At 43.7% G+C, this 18,439-nt stretch overlaps 1 protein-coding gene across 2 annotated transcripts in view; it reads right to left on the reverse strand.

Moving 5' to 3' along the window:
• Positions 1-2,655, reverse strand: part of ZNF398 (zinc finger protein 398) — a 33,400-nt gene extending 30,745 nt beyond the window's left edge. The window contains exon 1 of one of the 2 annotated variants that reach the window (XM_058723926.1): positions 2,346-2,655. In XM_058723926.1, the coding sequence (XP_058579909.1) occupies positions 2,346-2,369 (24 nt within the window). In that variant the 5' untranslated portion in view covers positions 2,370-2,655. Of the gene's footprint in view, positions 1-1,727; positions 2,282-2,345 lie in introns of those variants that run through there. The other variant, XM_058723925.1, reaches the window with a different exon arrangement.
• Positions 2,656-18,439: the final 15,784 nt, after the last annotated feature.

The raw sequence follows: 18,439 nt of genomic DNA on the forward strand, positions 1-18,439 counted from the left end.
CGGCCCCGCATCTGGCTCAGCGCTGACAGTGTGGAGCCTGCTTAGGATTCTCTCTCTCCATCTCTCCGCCCCCCCACCCCCCACTCATGCTTGCTCGCTCGCACGCGCGCGCGTTCTCTCTCTACAATAAATAAACTAAGAAATAAAAATGCAGACTTTGATTCAGCAGGCCTGGGAGGAAAATTGAGATTCTGCATTTTTACCAAGCTGCCGGGTGATGCAGATGCTGGTGGTTCAGAGAGCACACGTGGGGCAGTGAGACCCTTGTCCACTGCAGGCCCCCTCAACCTCAGGGGACAACATGGCCTCCTACTTTGAGAAGAAAGAGTAGCCTGCAACTCTCTCAACTTTCTCCTATTACACTGGCTTCTCACTTCAAACTCATCAGTAGCTTAATCCATGCTTTCTTCCTTCCTTCCCCCAGGAAAAGGTTGCACACATCCTATTTAAAACTAATCTCTCCACTTATGCTCTGAATGCCAACGCTTTCCACACTTTTAGGGACATTGTTCTTTTCTCTTTTTTATGGTCAGTAGTTCAATGTCTCCTAATTCTTCTCGGTAAAGACAGACCCGCACCATTCAATATGGGAACCACATGTGGCTATTAGCACTTGAAATGTGGGTATGGTGACTGGGACGGCTGGAAGTTTAAAACACACACCAGATTCTGCAGACTTAGTATGAGGGGGGAAAATGGAAAACTTCATTAGTAAGTTCTTAATATTGGGAGCACCTGGGGTGGCTCAGTGGGTTGAGCATCTGACTCCTGGTTTTGGCTCAGGTGACGATCTCAGGGTCCTGAGATTCAGGTCTGCCTCTGGCTCAGGCTGTGCACTGAGCATGGAGCCTGCTTGGAATTCTCCTTCTGCCTCTCTCCCCCTCCCCCGACTAGTGTGTGCTCTAAAATTCTAAAAATTTTTTTTTAAGTTTATTTGAGAGACAGTGCACGTGGGGGAGGGGCAGAGGGAGAGAGAAAATCTTAAGCAGGCTCCCTGCAGCCAGTGCAGAGCCTAAGAGTCAGATGGGGGAGGGGGGGGAGGGGGTTTGAACTCACAAAACCAGGCGATCATGACCTGAGCCAAAACCAGCAGTCAGATCCTTAATCGACTGAGCCACCCAGGCGTCCCCTGCCCCCCAGAAAAAACATTCTCAATATTGGTTACACACTGAAATATTCTGTATGCTTTGGATTAAATAAAATATATTAAAATTAAATTCATCTATTTGTTTGCACTTTTTAAATGCCAGCACTAGAAAATTTATGCAGCTTCCACTTTATTTCTATTAAATAGGGTTGGCATTGAGGCTTGATCATCTTTACCCTGGTAAAAAAAAAAAAAAAAAAAAAAAAAAAAAGGAAAACCGATCCAAGGGCAGACGCTGCGTTCCTCTCTACCCTACTCCCCACCCCATTGCTACCTGCTCCCTCTTTCCCTCCTCACTTTCCAGGCACTCCATTGCCCATTCTGTTTCCTGACTCACTAAAACGGCTCTCCTTGGGGCGACCAAAGGCTTCCTGGCTGACAAAATGCACGGCGTCCGTGTCAGTCCTATGCTACTGGGCCGGTCCCTGCTCCTTCTACGTGGCTCTTGTGCGCAGGGACTACGTTGGTCACCTCCGCGGCCCTAGCAACTGGGAGAGGGCCTGGCTCGCTGCCGGCCTGCGGGAAATAGCCGCGGGATGAATAAACACGTATAAGGCTATCTGGTCCTCGGAACCCGCACCAGTCGTTCAGCAGCACAGACGGAGGGCCTAGAGTGGCGCGCGTTGTCATCTACCGGGCGCTGGGGACCCCGGCGCTCACGCAGTCCTTCGTCCCGCCCGGGGGCCACCGTCCCCGCCGCATCCGCGGCCGCGCGGGGCTCAGGCGGACGGCCCCGAACGTGATTCTGTGCAGACGGCTGCCGGAGCCGGAGAACGCTGATGGAAACACCCAACCAAGTTTCCTGCCGGCCGCGCGTCTGGCGGGCAGTGGCGGGGCTGACACCGAGCGGGAGGAGCCCCTCTTCACTCATTCCTCTTTTCATTAGCGGAAGACGCGCTCTCGGCTCTAAACGTCCGAATGGGAAGGAGGAGCCCCGGGCCTCGCACCCGAGGCGCCGGGACCGCACGATGGGGGAGGGGGCGCCGCCGTCCCGGGCCGGAGTTCGGCGTCGGTGTCCCCACTCGGCGCCTCAGGCCCTTCCCCGCCGGCGGGACCCCGGGAGCGCCCTTGCGCTGGGGCCCCGCGCCTGACAGGCCGGGCGACCCGACCTCCTCCCCTCCCGCGGGTCCGCGGCGCCGAGCCCTAGGCGCCCAGACCGTCCCGGGCTCGCAGCGCTCGGCGCGCGGGCCGCTCTTACCGGAGCCGGGGCCGCCTCGGCCATGGCCCTGCGCTGTCCGGCCCGGGCCGGAGTCGTCGTCGTCGTCGCCGCTGCCGCCGCCGCCGCCGCGCGCGGCCCCACGCAGGCCGGCCCCGGGTCTCTCCGCAGGCGGCGCCCGCCCGGCTCTGCCTTCCCTGCCCGGACTCGCGCGGCTGCTCGGGGCGCCGGGACGCAGCGGAGGCACGGCGGCCGGCCGGTGAAGCTTAGGAGGCGGGCAGGCTCAGCGGCGCTCGGCCCGCAGCGGCCCCTCAGCTGGCGCTTTGTGGCCACCGAGCGCACCCTGGAAACGGCTCCGGCCTAGACGCGCCGCAGGCCCGCGCCGCCCGCCCGCCGCCGCAGCGCGCCCCCTGCCGGCCCCGGCGGCCACTTCCGCCCCGGCGGTGGAGGTGCGGCGCCCGAGGCTTCTGGTTTCTCGCTTACCCCCAGAGGCTGTATCTGTCGGAGCGGAGCTTAGGACCCAGCCCCAACCCAGGGCTCGTTCCCGGGAGCGCCTTTCTTCCTGAGGGCCCGGTTAGCGGGCACCGCACGACGGGAGGCGCGCCGGCGGGAAGACAGCCCAGTTTGGAAAGGTGGCGATGCGCGGAGTGCGAGAGCCAGACCGGCCGGAGCGAGCCGGTGCGTTACGACGAGTGACCGAGAGGCACAAATCTGCGACGAAGAGACGTCCGTCATTTGCAGACATAGCACTTGTGGCTAACGAGGTGAAGCGGCTTACGTCTCATGTGGCCTGTGTTAGGACCAAAAGCGAAGTCTACAGTCTCGGATTATTGAGGTTGCGGTTTGCCGCGTCTGTGCTGATGAACAGGAGAGAGCCGAGTGTTATTATGGAGGTCGTGGGTGTTACAGTTAAGACAACCACACAGTCCTGAGTTTCTAGCACAGCCCTCAGTTCGAACATGCTCGACGTGAATGAAAATCCTCCCGAGCCTGTATTTCAACAAATGAATCAAGTCAATGCCCGTAACGGTCAAAGTAACACTAAATCACAAAAGTATGAGAACCATCCTGTTGGGGCACCTGCTCTTGAGCATACAAACTATCTTTAGACTGGAGCTATACCTGAAAATCTATTTTGGTCAAGTGGTGAACGGTTTGATAGTTAAAAATTAAAAATTGCTATTCTCTAAATGAGAATGTCGCCATAACAGAGTGAGCTTTTAAAAAAGAAAGAAAATACGAACTTTCCTGGAAACTCAGTTTTTATGGTTTTATTATTAAAAGCGTAGCAGTTAAAATGTTAAAGTTTGGCTTTGTAAGGCAAGAACAGTAACTTCTCAGCCCTGGCGACTGCTGGATCCTTATGGCCAATAAACAGGTTCATTTGCATCACCAAATAAAATACTTTCAACTGAGCTTCAAGGAATAGCAAGGCTACATCTGCCAGTATAATATGGTAATATTGCCACCAATTTATGTGTTTCTTCCTCTAAGAGGAACTGATTATGGTAAAGACTTTGTGCCTTTTTAATTGTTGGCCTTGGTAATTTCTTGGGCAATGACAGCATTCCACTGAAGCAATTTCACTGACTAAAGTTTTGTGCACTTTCAAGAAAAGGCGTGATACTTTCAGAAACAGGTTTTAACATGGTTGTACTCATTTATTTAGATTCTAAGTTGTAATATTTTTGTCTGTTCTTGCCACTATACACAGTGACCAGAAATAAATTTGTCCTTAAAGTTTGGATCTAGAAATGTGACAATGGAGCGATTTAATTACCTTTCAAGTTAAGAAAATAATCAAAGTTCCGTCTGTAGCTTATCCTGTATGCACACCAATTTCAGCATCTTCCCTGGAGTAGAATCAAAGGAAGATCTTTTCAGCAGGGATCATGCAGGAAATACTTACACTCTTAAGGCACATCAATTTATGCATCAAGTTCCAACAAGCAAACTGCTTTCTATGTAATTAACCATTGGTTATTAGTAAGTCTTGCTATGTTGGTAATGTTCTTTGGGAAATACAGAATTAAGGCCTTCTTCATTACCTTTGAAAAGCATAATAGCTGTTATTCCACCTTGTTTAAATATCTCGTATATGAACTGACAATCTCACAATCTCTTGTATATCATATAATTTGTTACTGGCTGAAGAAAAATTATGGAAGTGGTCTTTCTGCTTGCAGCCAGTCATTTTTTGTTACATCTTTTTAAGCTATGACCATTTTATGAATATAAAACTGAAGGGTGTAAACAAATTACAGTGTGTTTGTGTTCATAGCCTTTTACTGTATGTGTCCTGTAGTCAATGATAATTGCATGCATTGGTCTGTATGATTTTATATTTCATAAATATTTCTCAAAGTCAGATCCACTATGTGAGACACAAGAATCTTTCACCAAGTAAGGAAAGTGGAAACATGGTTGAATTAATCTTTAATCCTCTTTGTTGTCAAATCTAAAAATTAAGGTTGATTCTTCCAACCTTGTGTCCAAAGGTCACACCATATACTTTGGGAGCGTATTTAACATTCTCATTAACCTTTTTGTGTATAACAAAATATAAATCCAGCAACAGTTTTTAGGAATGTTTTCTAAAATAAATCAATATTTACAATCCATAGCTTCAGCAAATCTCAAAAATCCTTTCTCTTCAAATGCTGAAACGGTTATTACTCTATTGCAATTGTTTCTACAAGCTTTAAAAAGCATTAGCCTTCACAGATCCCAAACCATGAGGTATTATCTTATTAAAACCATTCTTGAATAGTTCATTATTTAGAGAGAACGAATGTATTCTGGGTATCTCATTTTATCTAAAAATTCTTTTTTTTCATTCTGTCTTTATACTTTTAATCATGACACAAAGATGATTTATCATGGGCACCTGGGTGGCCCAGTGGGTTAAGCATCCAACTCTTGATTTCAGCTCAGGTCATGATCTCATGGTTAGTGAGTTCGAGCTCCATGTTGGGCCCCCGGGCTGTCAGCATGGAGCCTGCTTGGGACTTTGTCTCTCCCCCAACCCCTGCCCCTCCTGAGGTAGTGCTCTCTCTCTCACAAAATAAATAAACTTAAAAAAAAAAAAAAAAAAAAGGGTGATTTATCACACATCTGTTGTATATGAGTTTTTGTCTTCGTGAAATTTTGAGGTAGCCATGTTGACATTCTGCTTTTTATTATTTTTTTTAGTGTTTATTTATTTATTTTTGAGACAGAGAGAACACAGTTGGGGAGGGTCAAAGAGAGACAGGGAGAGAGAGAGAATTCCAAGCAGGCAGAGCCCGCCTCAGGGCTCCATTTCAGGAACAGTGAGATCCTGACCTGAGCCAAAATCAAGAGTTAGACACTTAACAACTGAGCCACCCAGGCACCGCCCCCCACCGACATTCTGTTTTTAATTTATCCTCCTAATATGTGAAAAATTACCAGATAGGGCTTTTTGAGATTCACAGACTAAATGGAATTAAGTAAGCAGACATTAGTTTCTACATATTTTTTATAAAGTATTTTTATTTTATTTTATATTATTATCTCTTTTTAAGTAAGCTGTATTCCTATCATAGGGCTTGAACTCACGACCCAGATATCAAGAGTTGCGTGCTCTACCTACCAAGCCAGCCAGGAGCCCTTCTACAGATTTTATTTAGTGTTATGAATGCCACTGCACCAAAGAATTCCACAGTAATTAGAATTATAATATAATCTAATCTATTATTTTGCCCTGTGTTTATATTTATATTTTTATAAACATCTGTAGGCTCAAAAAAGATAACAGTGTTCTTTCTAAAGTTATCTGGGCAGGAACGCCTGGGCCTGGGTAGCTCAGTCGGTTAAATGTCCAACTTCAGCTCAGGTCATGATCTCACAGTTTGTGGTCTCGAGCCCCTCATTGGGCTCTGCATTGACAGTGCAGAGCCTGCTTGGGATTCTCTGTCTACCTCTCTATCCCTCCCCCTCCTCTCAAAATAAACATTTTTTTTTTTTTTCAACATTTTTTTTTTTTTTTTTTTTTTTTTTATTTATTTTTGGGACAGAGAGAGACAGAGCATGAACGGGGGAGGGGCAGAGAGAGAGGGAGACACAGAATCGGAAACAGGCTCCAGGCTCCGAGCCATCAGCCCAGAGCCTGACGCGGGGCTCGAACTCACGGACCGCGAGATCGTGACCTGGCTGAAGTCGGACGCTTAACCGACTGCGCCACCCAGGCGCCCCTCAAAATAAACATTTTTAAAAAATCTTTTTAATGTTTATTTTTGAGAGAGAGAGACACAACGTGAGCAGAGAAGGAGTAGAAAGCGAGGGAGACACAGAATCTGCAGCAGGCTTCAGGCTCCCAGCTGTCAGCACAGAGCCCGACGCGGGGCTGGAACTCACAAACCGCGAGATCATGACCTGAGCCAAAGTCAGAGGTTTAACCAACTGAGCCACCCAGGCACCCCAAAATAAACATTTTTTAAAAATCTGGGGCGCCTGGGTGGCGCAGTCGGTTAAGCGTCCGACTTCAGCCAGGTCACGATCTCGCGGTCCGTGAGTTCGAGCCCCGCGTCAGGCTCTGGGCTGATGGCTCGGAGCCTGGAGCCTGTTTCCGATTCTGTGTCTCCCTCTCTCTCTGCCCCTCCCCCGTTCATGCTCTGTCTCTCTCTGTCCCAAAAAATAAATAAAAAACGTTGAAAAAAAAAATAAAAAAAAATAAATCCAATCATATGGGGGCGCCTGGGTGGCGCAGTCGGTTAAGCGTCCGACTTCGGCCAGGTCACGATCTCGCGGTCCGTGAGTTCGAGCCCCGCGTCGGGCTCTGGGCTGACGGCTCGGAGCCTGGAGCCTGTTTCCGATTCTGTGTCTCCCTCTCTCTCTGCCCCTCCCCCGTTCATGCTCTGTCTCTCTCTGTCCCAAAAATAAATTAAAAACGTTGGAAAAAAAATAAAATAAAATAAAATAAAAAATAAAAATCCAATCATATGTACTCCAACTGACTGTTAGCAGTACAACATATAAAGGACATCACCAAATTTAGCTTTCTAAGTTACCAAGAATTTAGAATACCTTAACTTGAAAGTAGATATTCAGATATTAACAATAAATACAAGTGACATGCCATATTCATGCTACTGAAGATCGAAGCACCAATGGGACATGATAGAAATCTACCCAATTGTACGGTCATGACTCAAGTACAGGTCTAAGAACACCAGCAATGACACTGAGCAAGTATTCAGCTATTCCACCTTGCAATGGCCAAGCCTGGATGGCAGAATTTGGTCAGGCTCTGAGTCCAAAACCAAAGGTTAGCACGCCCCTGGTACAAGTGCATGTAGCTCTCGTCTAGGCATACGTGAAAGATTGGGCAACTGTGCAGTGATCAGATTCCTGGAGTTGTAGATGAAAATTTCCGTAATTCCACCCACAAGAGATACAAACACGAAATGTTTGTACTACGGTAGCTGTAGTATTTCTGTGTTTCAGGGAGTTTCGGGGAAGGCTTCCTGGAGCAGGTGACCTGATAGCTGAGTCTTGAAGGAAAAACAGAAGTTACCAGATGTCCTGAGAAGGGAACACAGTCATTCCAGCAATGCAAAGTCCTGGAGGTGTGCTCGGCAAGGGATGTCCAGAGAACTCCAAATGGGGCAGTGCTGCTAGATGTTAAAATGTGGAATCGTGGGGAGGAGAGCGCAGACGCACGTGATGAGAGAGGCTTGCAAGCTGTGAACTCACAGAAGCTTGACAAAAGAGGATGGAAAGAATTAAAAATGGCAATTACCAAACAGGCAGTAAACTAACATTGAGGGGCGCCTGGGTGGCTCAGTTGGTTAAGAGCCAGACTCTTGATTTTGGCTCAGGTCATGATCTCACGGTTTGTGAGTTCGAGTCCTGCGTTGGGCTCTGCACTGACAGCATGGAGCCTGCTTGGGATTCTTTCTCTCTCTCTCTCTCTCTCTCTCTGCTCCTATCTCTCTCTCTCTCAAAATAAACTTTTCAAAAAGGGATATTTTTAAAAAACCTATCTGTAAAAACAAAAAACTAACGTTGAACTGGTGATTCGTATTTATTGAGCACTTTAGACAATCATCTAATTGAATCCTTACATCAACCACATGAGGTAGATGTTGCCTTTTTTACACCTCAGTTTATGTGAGATTTTACATGTCTCTACACGTGTTGTGACACCTTTTATCCCGGACAAGTTTTTCCAGGATATTTGTCTGGCAAATAATCTGTGAAACAGAGGTAGTGTCTTCCTCTGGGGGAGAAGGCATATTTGTTTTTTCATTAGGATAATAAAGATACTGTCTTCCCCCAGGTCAGAATTTGCACATGTAGGGGAAGCTGGGTGGCTCAGGCAGTTGGGCATCCAACTTCAACTCAGGTCATGATCTCACGGGTTCGTGGGTTTGAGCCTCACGTTGGGCCTTATGCTGATCAGATTCTCTGTTTTCCTCTCTCCCCTCCCCTGCTGGTGTGCTCTCTCTCTCTCAAAATTAAATAAACACTTAAAAATTTAAAAATTAAAATAAAAATAAAGAAGTTGCACATGTATGCTAGTATCACCCTCATAAGATTAGGATAGGACTGCCAGGTGAAATAGGATGGCCAGTTAAATTTGAATTTCAGATAAACAACAAGTGTGGACTGTGCAATACTTACACTAAGAATTATTTGTTGTTTATCTGAAATTCAAATTTAATGGACATCTGTATTTTTACTTGCTAACTCTGGCAACTCTATGTTGAGAATTTCCTAAGCTTGCTGTCCCCCTACTGTGACACAGAACCACACTGTGTACAGCAGCCACCTGAGCCACCTGGGTTGTCCGTATGGGCGAACTGATGGGAATGTGAAGCTTATGCTCTCTGCTGCTCTGTGAGTAATAAAGTCCCTCATCTCTGACCCAGCAGTCTCCTGTCTTCTCCACCGTCTCTGGAAACTATAGCAGGCTAACTTGTGAATTTACAAATCGTAGAAACCCCAGAACCAACAGTTCCTCGACAACAATCCCCTATGGAGAAACACTGAGGTTATTTCTAATCTAATTAGACAATATTACTAATGTAAGCAATACTGTCCCAAATATCCTGGAACATACTTCTCTGTGCATACCTATAATAATGTCTGTTGGAAACTTTGCTAGAAGTGGAAACGTTTGTTAGGTCAAAAGGTATGTATACATAAAATGTTGAAGTATATCAACAAGTTGTAGAGGTCATATCCATAAAGATATATATCCATGAGGTATAAGAGTATCTGTTTCACTCCCCACGTGAATCCACTGTATCCTGAACTTTTTTGATCTCTGCCAGCCTGATGAGTAAAAAGTGAGATCTCATTTAGTATTATGAGTATACTCATAGTATTTCTTATTATGAGTAAAGCTGAACATCATCAGCTTAAAAGCCTTGTGAATTTCCTTTTCTCTGAACTGTTCACATTTTAAGCATTTTTCTGGCTTGTTGGTATTTTCTCTTTTTTTCAAGTTTTTATTTTAATCACTCAGTGCTCATCATGACAAGCGCCCTCCTTAATCCTCATCACCTATTTCACATATCCTCCCACCCCACCTACCCTCTGGTAAGCATGTTTGTTCTCTATATGGTTTTTTTTGTTGTTGTTCTCTATATAGTTAACAGTCTGTTTCTTGGCTTATCTCTCTCTTTTTCCCCCTGTGCTCATTTGTTTTGTTTCTTAAATTTCACATATGAATGAAATCATTTGGTATTTGTATTTCTCTGTCTTACTTATTTTACTTAGCATTATAGCATTATACTCTCTAGCTCTGTCATTGCAAATGACAAGACTTCATTCTTTTTAAAGGCTGAATAATATTCCATTGCGCACACACACACACACACACACACACAAACCTAGCTCACATCTTCTTTATCCATTCATCAACCAATGAACACTTGGGCTGCTTCCATATCTTGTCTATTATAAGCAATGCAGCTATCAACATAGGGGTGCATGTATCTCTTTGAGGTTTTTGTATTCTGTTTTTGTATTCTTTGAGTAAATACCCAATACTGTGATTACTGGATCGTTAGGATAGTTCTAGTTTTAACTTTTTGAGGAACCTCCATAATGTTTTCCAGAGAGGCTGCAACAGTTTGCACTCCCAACAAGCATGAAAGAGGATTCTTTTTTTTTTCCCCACATCTTTGCCAACACCTGTCGTTTCCTGTGTTATTTTAGTCATTCTGACGGGTGTGAGGTGATATCTCCTTCTAGTTTTGATTGGCATTTCCCTGATGATAAGCAATAATGAATATCTTTTCATGTGTCTGTTGGCCATCTGTATTTCTTCTTCTTTTTTTAATGTTTATTTTTGAGAAGGGGGGGGAGGGGAAGGGGCAGAGAGCCAGGGAGACACAGAATGTGAAACAGGCTCCAGGCTCTGAGTTGTCAGCACAGAGCCCAATGTGGGGCTCGAACTCACGAACTGCAAGATCATGACCTGAGCTGAAGTGGGACGCTTAATGAACTGAGCCACCCAGGCACCCCGATCTGTACTCCTTCTTTAAGGAAATCTCTGTTCATGTCTTCTGCCTATTTTTAAACTGGATTGTTTGTTTTTTGGCTGTTGCGTTTTATAAGTTCTTTATATATTTTGGATACTAACCCGTTATCAAATATGTCATTTGCAGTATCTTCTCCCATTCCATAGGTTGCTTTGTAGTTTTATTGATTCTTTCCTTCGCTGTGTGGAAGCTTTTTATTTTGATGTCGTCCCAATAGTTTATTTTTGCTTTTGTTTCCCTTGCCTCAGGGGACCTATCTAGGAAAAAAGTTGCTATGATTGATGTCAGAGAAGTTACTGCCTGCTCTCTTCTCCAATTTTTATGGTTTCAGGTCACACATTTAGGTCTTTCATCCATTCTGAATTTCTTTTTGTGTATGGCATAAGAAAGTGTTCCAGTTTCAGTCTTTTGCACGTTGCTGTCCAATTTTCCCAACTAATTTCTCAATTAATTCACCATGTAGTTGAGGGTGTATTTCTGGGTTTTCTATTCTGTTCTGTTGATCTATGTGTCTATTTTTATGCCAGCACCATAATGTTTTGATTACTACACCTCTGTTTATGATTTGAAGACCGGAATTGTGATGCTGCCAGCTTTACCTTTCTTTTTCAAGATTGCTTTGGCTATTTGAGGTCTTATGTGTTTCCAAACAAATTTTAGGATTCTCTGTTACAGTTCTGTGAAAAATCTGTTGGTATTTTGATGGGCATTGCATTAAATCTGTAGATTGCTTTGGGTAATAGAGACATTTTAACAATATTATTCTTCCAGTCCATGAGCATAGAATATCTTTCCATTTCTTTGTGGATACTTCAATCTCCTTCAACAGTGTTTTATAGTTTTCAGGGTACAGATCTTTCACCTCCCTGACTAGGTTTATTCCTAGGTTTTTTACTATTTTTGGTGCAGTTGTAAATGGGGTTGTTTTCTTAATTTTACTTTCTGCTCCTTCATTATTAGTGTATAGAAATGCAACAGATTCCTGTATATTTTGTATCCTGCAACTTTACTGAATTGTTTCTCAGTTCTAGTAGTATTTTGGTGGAGCCTTTTGTGTCTATATAAAGTATCATGTCATCTGCATCTAGTGAGAATTTTACTTTTTCCTTACCAATTTGGATGCCTTTTATTTCTTTTTTTTTAAATTTTTTTTAATGTTTATTTATTTTTGAGACAGAGACAGAACATGAACAGGGGAGGGTCAGAGAGAGAAGGAGGCACAGAATCTGAAACAGGCTCCAGGCTCCGAGCTGTCAGCACAGAGCCCGACGCGGGGCTCGAACTCACGGACTGTGAGATCATGACCTGAGCCGAAGTCGGCCGCTTAACCGACTGAGCCACCCAGGCGCCCCTTTTTATTTCTTTTTGTTGTCTGATTTCTGTGGCTGGGACTTTCAGTACTATGTTGAATGAAAGTGTTGAGAGTGGACATCCTTGTGCTATTCCTGACCTTAGAGGAAATGCTCTGTTTTTCCCCATTGAGAATGATGTTAGCTGTGGGTTTTTCATAGATGGCCTTTATTATGTTGAGGTAGGTTTCCTCTAAACCTACTTTGCTGAGGGTTTTGATCATGAATGGATGCTATACTCTGTCAAATGCTTTTTGTGTCTATTGAAATGATCATATGGTTCTTATCCTTTCTCTTATTGATGTGATATATCACGATTGATTTGTGAATACTGAACCGCCCCTGCAACCCTAGAATAAATCCTACTTGATTATGGTGAATGATTTTTTAAATGTGTTTTTTTTTATTTGGTTTGTCGATATTTTGTTGAGGATTTTTACTTCTATGTTCATCAGAGATATCGGCCTGCACTTTTCTTTTTTGTGTGTGCTGTCTTTATCTGGTTTTGGTATCAGGGTAATGCTGGCCTCATGGAATGAATCTGAGAGTTTTCCTTCCTTTTCTATTTTTTGGAATAGTTTGAGAAGCATAGGTAGTAACTCTTCTTTATTATTATTATTATTATTATTATTATTATTATTATTTTGCATTTATTTATTTATTTCTGAGAGACAGAGAGAGACACTGTGAGCAGGGGAGGGGCAGAGAGAGAGGGAGACACAGAATCATAAGCAGGCTGCAGGCTCTGAGCTGTCAGCACAGAGCCGGACACGGGGCTCAAACCCATGAACTGTGAGATCATGACCTGAGCCGAAGTCGGACGCTTAACCGACTGAGCCACCCAGGCACCCCAGTAACTCTTCTTTAAATGCTTGGTAGAATTCGCCTGTGAAGCCATCTCGTCCTGGACTTTTGTTTGTTTGGAGTGTTTTGATGACTAATTCAATTTATTTCTTGGTTATTAGTCCATTCAAATTTTTTGTTTCTTCCTGTTTCCATTTTGGTAGTTTTTATGTTTCTAACAAGTTATCCATTTCTTCTAGGTTGTCCAATTCATTAGCGTATAGTTTTTCATAATACTCTTTTGTGATTGTTTGTATTTCTGTGGTCTTGATTGTTATTTCTCCTCTCTCATTTGTGATTTTATTTATTTGAGTCCTTTCTCTTTTTTCTTGGTAAGTCTGGCTAAATATTATTGATTTTTCCAATGAACCGGCTCCCGGTTTCATTGATCTATTTGTTTTGTTTTGTTTTTTAGTTTCTACATCATTTATTTCTGCCCTAATCTTTATTATCTCCTTCCTTCTGGTTTTTTAGGTTTGTTGTTCTTTTTCTAGCTTCTTTAGGTATAAGGCTAGGTTGTTTATTTGAGATTTTTCCTGCTTCTTGACATAAAACTGTATTGCTATAAACCTCCCTCTTAGGACTACTTTTGCTACGTCCCAGAGGTTTTCAGCCAGTGTGTTTTCATTTTCATTTGTTTCCATGTATTTTTTTTATTTCTTCTTTATTTCCTGGTTGACTCATTCACGTAGTAGCATGTTGTTTAATTTCCATGTATTTGTGGTCTTTCCAGAGTTTTTCTTGTGGTTGACTTCTAGTTTCATGGCATTGTGGTCAGAAAAGATGCATGGTGTCACTTCAATCTTTTTGAATTTGTTGAGACTTGTTTTGTGGTGTAGTATGTGATCTATTCTGGAGAATGTTCCATGTGCACCAGAAAACAATGTGTATTGTGCTACTTTAGGATGGAATGTTCTGAATATATCTGTTAAACCCATCTGGTCCAGTGTGTCATTCAAAGCCATTGTTTCCTTGGAATGCCTGGGTGCCTCAGTCAGTTGAGCATCTGGCTTGATTTCGGCTCCAGTCATGGTCTCATGGCTTGTGAGCTTGCCCCCAACCCCTCATTGGGTTCTACGCTGACTGTGCAGAGCCTGCTTGGGATTCTCTGTCTCCCTCTCTCTATGCCCCTCCCCTGCTCTCTCTCTTACTCTCTCTCTCTCAAAAATAAATAAATAAACATTTAAAAAAACCCACATTGTTTCCTTGTTGATTTTCTGTTCAGATGCCCTTCCCATTAGGATTCCTGAGTGGCTCAGCCGGTAAAGCATCTGACTTTGACTCAGGTCATGATCTCGTGTTTTATGAGTTCAAGACCCACATCAGGTGAGCTCAAGCCTCATTTTGGGTCAGCTCAAGTCCCACATTGGGCGAGCCCCACTTTTCTCTCTCTCTCTCCCTCTCTCTGTCTGCCCTTCATGGGATTCTCTCTTTCTCCCTCTCTCTCTCTCTCTCTCTGCCCTTTGCTCACTTGTGCCCTCTCTGTTCCCAAAAAATTAAAAAAAAGAAATGGAGTGCCTGGGTGGCTCAGTTGGTTAAGTATCTGACTTCAACTCAGGTCATTATCTCGCAGTCAATGAGTTCGAGCCCCATATCAGGCTCTGTGCTGACAGCTTAGAACCCGAAGACTGCTTTGGATTCTGTGTCTCCCTCTCTTTCTCTCTCTGCCCTTCTTCTACTCGTGCTCTGTCTCTCTCTCAAATAAATAAATAAATAAACATAAAAATTTTTTTTCAAAAAAAGGAAAGAGATGATCTGTCCATTAATGTAAGTGAGGTGTTAAAGTTCCCTACTATTACTGTATTATTATCAATCAGTTCTTTTAGTTTTGTTACTAACATATATATTTGAGTGCCTCCAAGTTGAGTCGTTATAGTGTTTACTTTAAAAAAATTTTTTTTTGTTTATTTATTTTTGAGAGAGAGACAGAGACAGAACGTGAGTCGGGAAGGGGCACAGAGAGAGGGAGACACAGAATCCGAAGCAGGCTCCTGACTCTGAGCTGTCAGCACAGAGCCTGATGTGGGGCCTTAACCCACAAACTAGGAGATTATGACCTGAGCCGAAGTTGGACGCTGAACACCTAGGTGCCCCACTAGTCTTTGTTTTAAAGTGCATTTTGTCCAACACAAGTACTGCTACTCCACCTTTCTTTTGACATCTATTTGCATGATAAATATTTCTCACTTTCAATTTGCAGGTATCTTTGGGTCTAAAATGATTCTTCTGTGGGCAGCATATAGATCGATCTTGTTTTTTAATCCATTCTGTCACCCTGTATCTTTTGATTGGAATGTTTATTCCTTTACATTCAAAGTGATTATTAATAGATATGTATTTACTGCCATTTTATTACTTGTTCTGTGGTTGTTTCTGAAGATTTTCTGTGAATGTTTTTTGTCTTTCAAGGTTTGCTGGTTTTCTTTAGTTATATGTTTGTATTTCTTTCTCTTTATTCTTGTACATGTGTTAGTGGTTTTTGATTTGTGGTTACCATTAGGTTTGTATACAACATCTTCTACATATAGCAGTCTATATTAAGTTAATGGCCATTTAAGTTTGAACCCATTCTTTCCTCCTTTCCTCCCCATTTTTTGGGAATGTGGTATCATATTTTACATCCTTTTATTTTGTGAGTTCCTTGACTGGTTTTTTTACGGAAATATTTTATTTTACTGCTTTTGTGTTTCCTACCTTCATACTGTCATTTTTGGTCCCTCCTTTCCACTCAAAGAGTCCCCTTTAATATTTTTTGTAGAGTGGTTTAGTGCTCATTAACTCCTTTAGTTTTTGCTTATCTGGGAAACTCTTTATCTCTCCTTCTGTTCTCAATGATAGCCTTGCTGAGGTAAGTACTCCTGGCTGCAGGTTTTTCCCACTCAGCACTTTTAATATATCATGCCAGTCCTTTCTAGATTGGAAAGATTCTGCTGAAAAATCCACTGATAGCCTTTTGGGTTTCCTTTGTATGTAACTGTCCTCTCTGTCTTGCTGCTTTTAATAATTTTTTATTTATCACTACATTTTGCCACTGTAATTACAATATATCTTGGTGTGGATCGGCTTCTGTTGATTTTGTTGGGGGTTCTCTGTGCCTCCTGAATCTGGATATCTGTTTTCTTCCCCAGATTAGGGAATTTTTCAACTATTATTTCTTGAAATAAATTCTCTGCCCCCTTTCTCTCTCTCTTCTTCTGGGACTTCCATGATACGCTATTGAGTTTCCCTGTCTATTCTCATTTTGCATAATTATTTTTTCTCTCTTTTGTCAGCTTGATTACTTTCCATTACTCTGTCTTCTAGATCACTGATTTGTTCCTCTCCTTCTTCCAGCCTAGTGTTCATTCCATCAAGCATGTTTCTCCTTGCATTTATGGAGCCCTTTATCTCTGCTATGTTATTCCTTATCTCTGTGTTAACGGTCTCACTGATTTCTCCACTGTTTTCTCAAGTCCAGGGAGCATCCTTATGAACATTGCTTTAAACTCTCCATTAGGCATGTTACTTATATCTGTTTCCCTTAGATCTCTGTCATGGCCTTGTCATATTCTTTATTTGGGACAAATTCCTCTGTCTTCTCATTTTGTCTAAGTCTCTGTGTGTGTTTCTCTGTGTTAGGAAAGTCAGCTATGTCCCCTGTTCTTGAGGGTAATGCCTTTATTAGGAGAGGTCCTGTAGCGCCCTGCAGTGTAGTGTAGGGCTGGGAGTGTCTTCGCTATGTGCTACATGTGCTCTGCTGTGGTGTCCTGGCTGCTTTGTTCTTCAGGCCAGTCTGCAGAGGCTCTCTTTGCCTCTTGTGGGCAGTGTTTAGTCTGTGGCCTGAATGTGGCGCATTTTAACTAGGTGTGCTCTTGTGAAATGAGACTTGTGATCACCACCGCTGGAACCAAGCCTTGCAAAACTCCTGGGTCAGTAAGTGCAGTGTTGGCAGGGGTTTAGGCCTGTCTTCTGGGGGAGGGACCCACTGTGCTGGGAACGAGACAAGTGTAAATCAGAAGGGCAGTTCCACCAGAGCATGAGGGGGCGGGGCTTGGTGTAAGCAATTAAGTAGTGAGTGTCAGCCACTGTGCTCTGTGCTTAGGAGAAGAAGACGTAAACTGTGCAGGCCTAGTTTCTTTGTTCCCAGAGCGCTTTCTCCATAAACGCTGCCTCTCTGGGACGCACTTCAAGATGAGCAACTAACCTCCCCACTGTGTGCCCCAGATGCTCACTGCCTGCTTCCATGTTGTAGGTCTATGGGCTGTTTGCCCTGCCTTCTCTCCAAGAGCAGCCCCGTGTCCTCCAAGCTCACGGAGCCAATCACGCTACCCTTTAAAACTCCAAGCTTTAAGCCCCACTGGTTGCAAGAACGCACAAAACTCAGGCCCTCTCGCTTTCCAAGCCAATTGTTATGGGGATTCGTGTGTTCCGTTGAACGCTTATGTGTCTCTCACTCTTTTCCATGACTGTGGCTCCTTCCCCACCACAGTGGTCAGGATCTGTCTCTCTCCCAAGCCATGTCTCCACACTTCTACGTGGCCTCGTCTCTACCTTTATTTGTGGAGATTCTTCTGTCAGACTTCAGATCAATTTCTGGCGTATTTAGGATGATGTGATAGTTATTTAGTTGTATTCGTGGGACAAGGTGAGCCTAGGCGCCTTGTCCACCATCATCTTCCCCTCCACTATGAGTTGTTGATATTTTCTTACTGGGTTGCACAAACTCTTTATATAGTACAGAAATTAAACACTTGTTTTTCTTGTTACATATACTTTACCTAGTAAAGACGTCTGCCATTTTGCATCTTGCCAAATAGAAATTTAAAATTTTTGTGTAAACGTTTTCAGTGTTTTGGTGAACACTTTGGTTTGGTTTTGATGCCTTGCTTAAAAAGGCCCTCCCCCGGGGCACCTGGGTGGCTCAGTCGGTTAAGCCTCTGACTTCAGCTCAGGTCACGATCTCACGGTCCGTGAGTTCGAGCCCCGCGTCGGGCTCTGGGCTGATGGCTCAGAGCCTGGAGCCTGCTTCCGATTCTGTGTCTCCCTTTCTCTCTGCCCCTCCCCCGTTCATGCTCTGTCTCTCTCTGTCTCAAAAATAAATAAACGTTAAAAAAAAAAAAAAAAAGGCCCTCCCCTTGGGGCGCCTGGGTGGCTCAGTTGGTTAAGTGTCCGACTTCAGCTCAGGTCATGATCTCACACTCCGTGAGTTCGAGCCCTGTGTTGGGCTCTGTGCTGATAGCTCAAAACCTGGAGGCTGCTTCGAATTCTGTGTCTCCCTCTCTGCCCCTCCCATGCTCATGCTCTGTCTCTCTCTGTCTCAAAAATAAATAAAAACATTAGAAGAAAATTTTTAAAAAGGCCCTCCCCTCTCTCAGTTTTTTGGTTTTTTTCCAATCCTTCACATTAAAAAAATATATATATCTTTTTAATGTTTGTTTATTTTGAAAGAGAG

This window comes from Neofelis nebulosa, chromosome 4 (assembly GCF_028018385.1).
Source record: "Neofelis nebulosa isolate mNeoNeb1 chromosome 4, mNeoNeb1.pri, whole genome shotgun sequence".
In the NCBI taxonomy this organism is placed as follows: domain Eukaryota; kingdom Metazoa; phylum Chordata; class Mammalia; order Carnivora; family Felidae; genus Neofelis; species Neofelis nebulosa.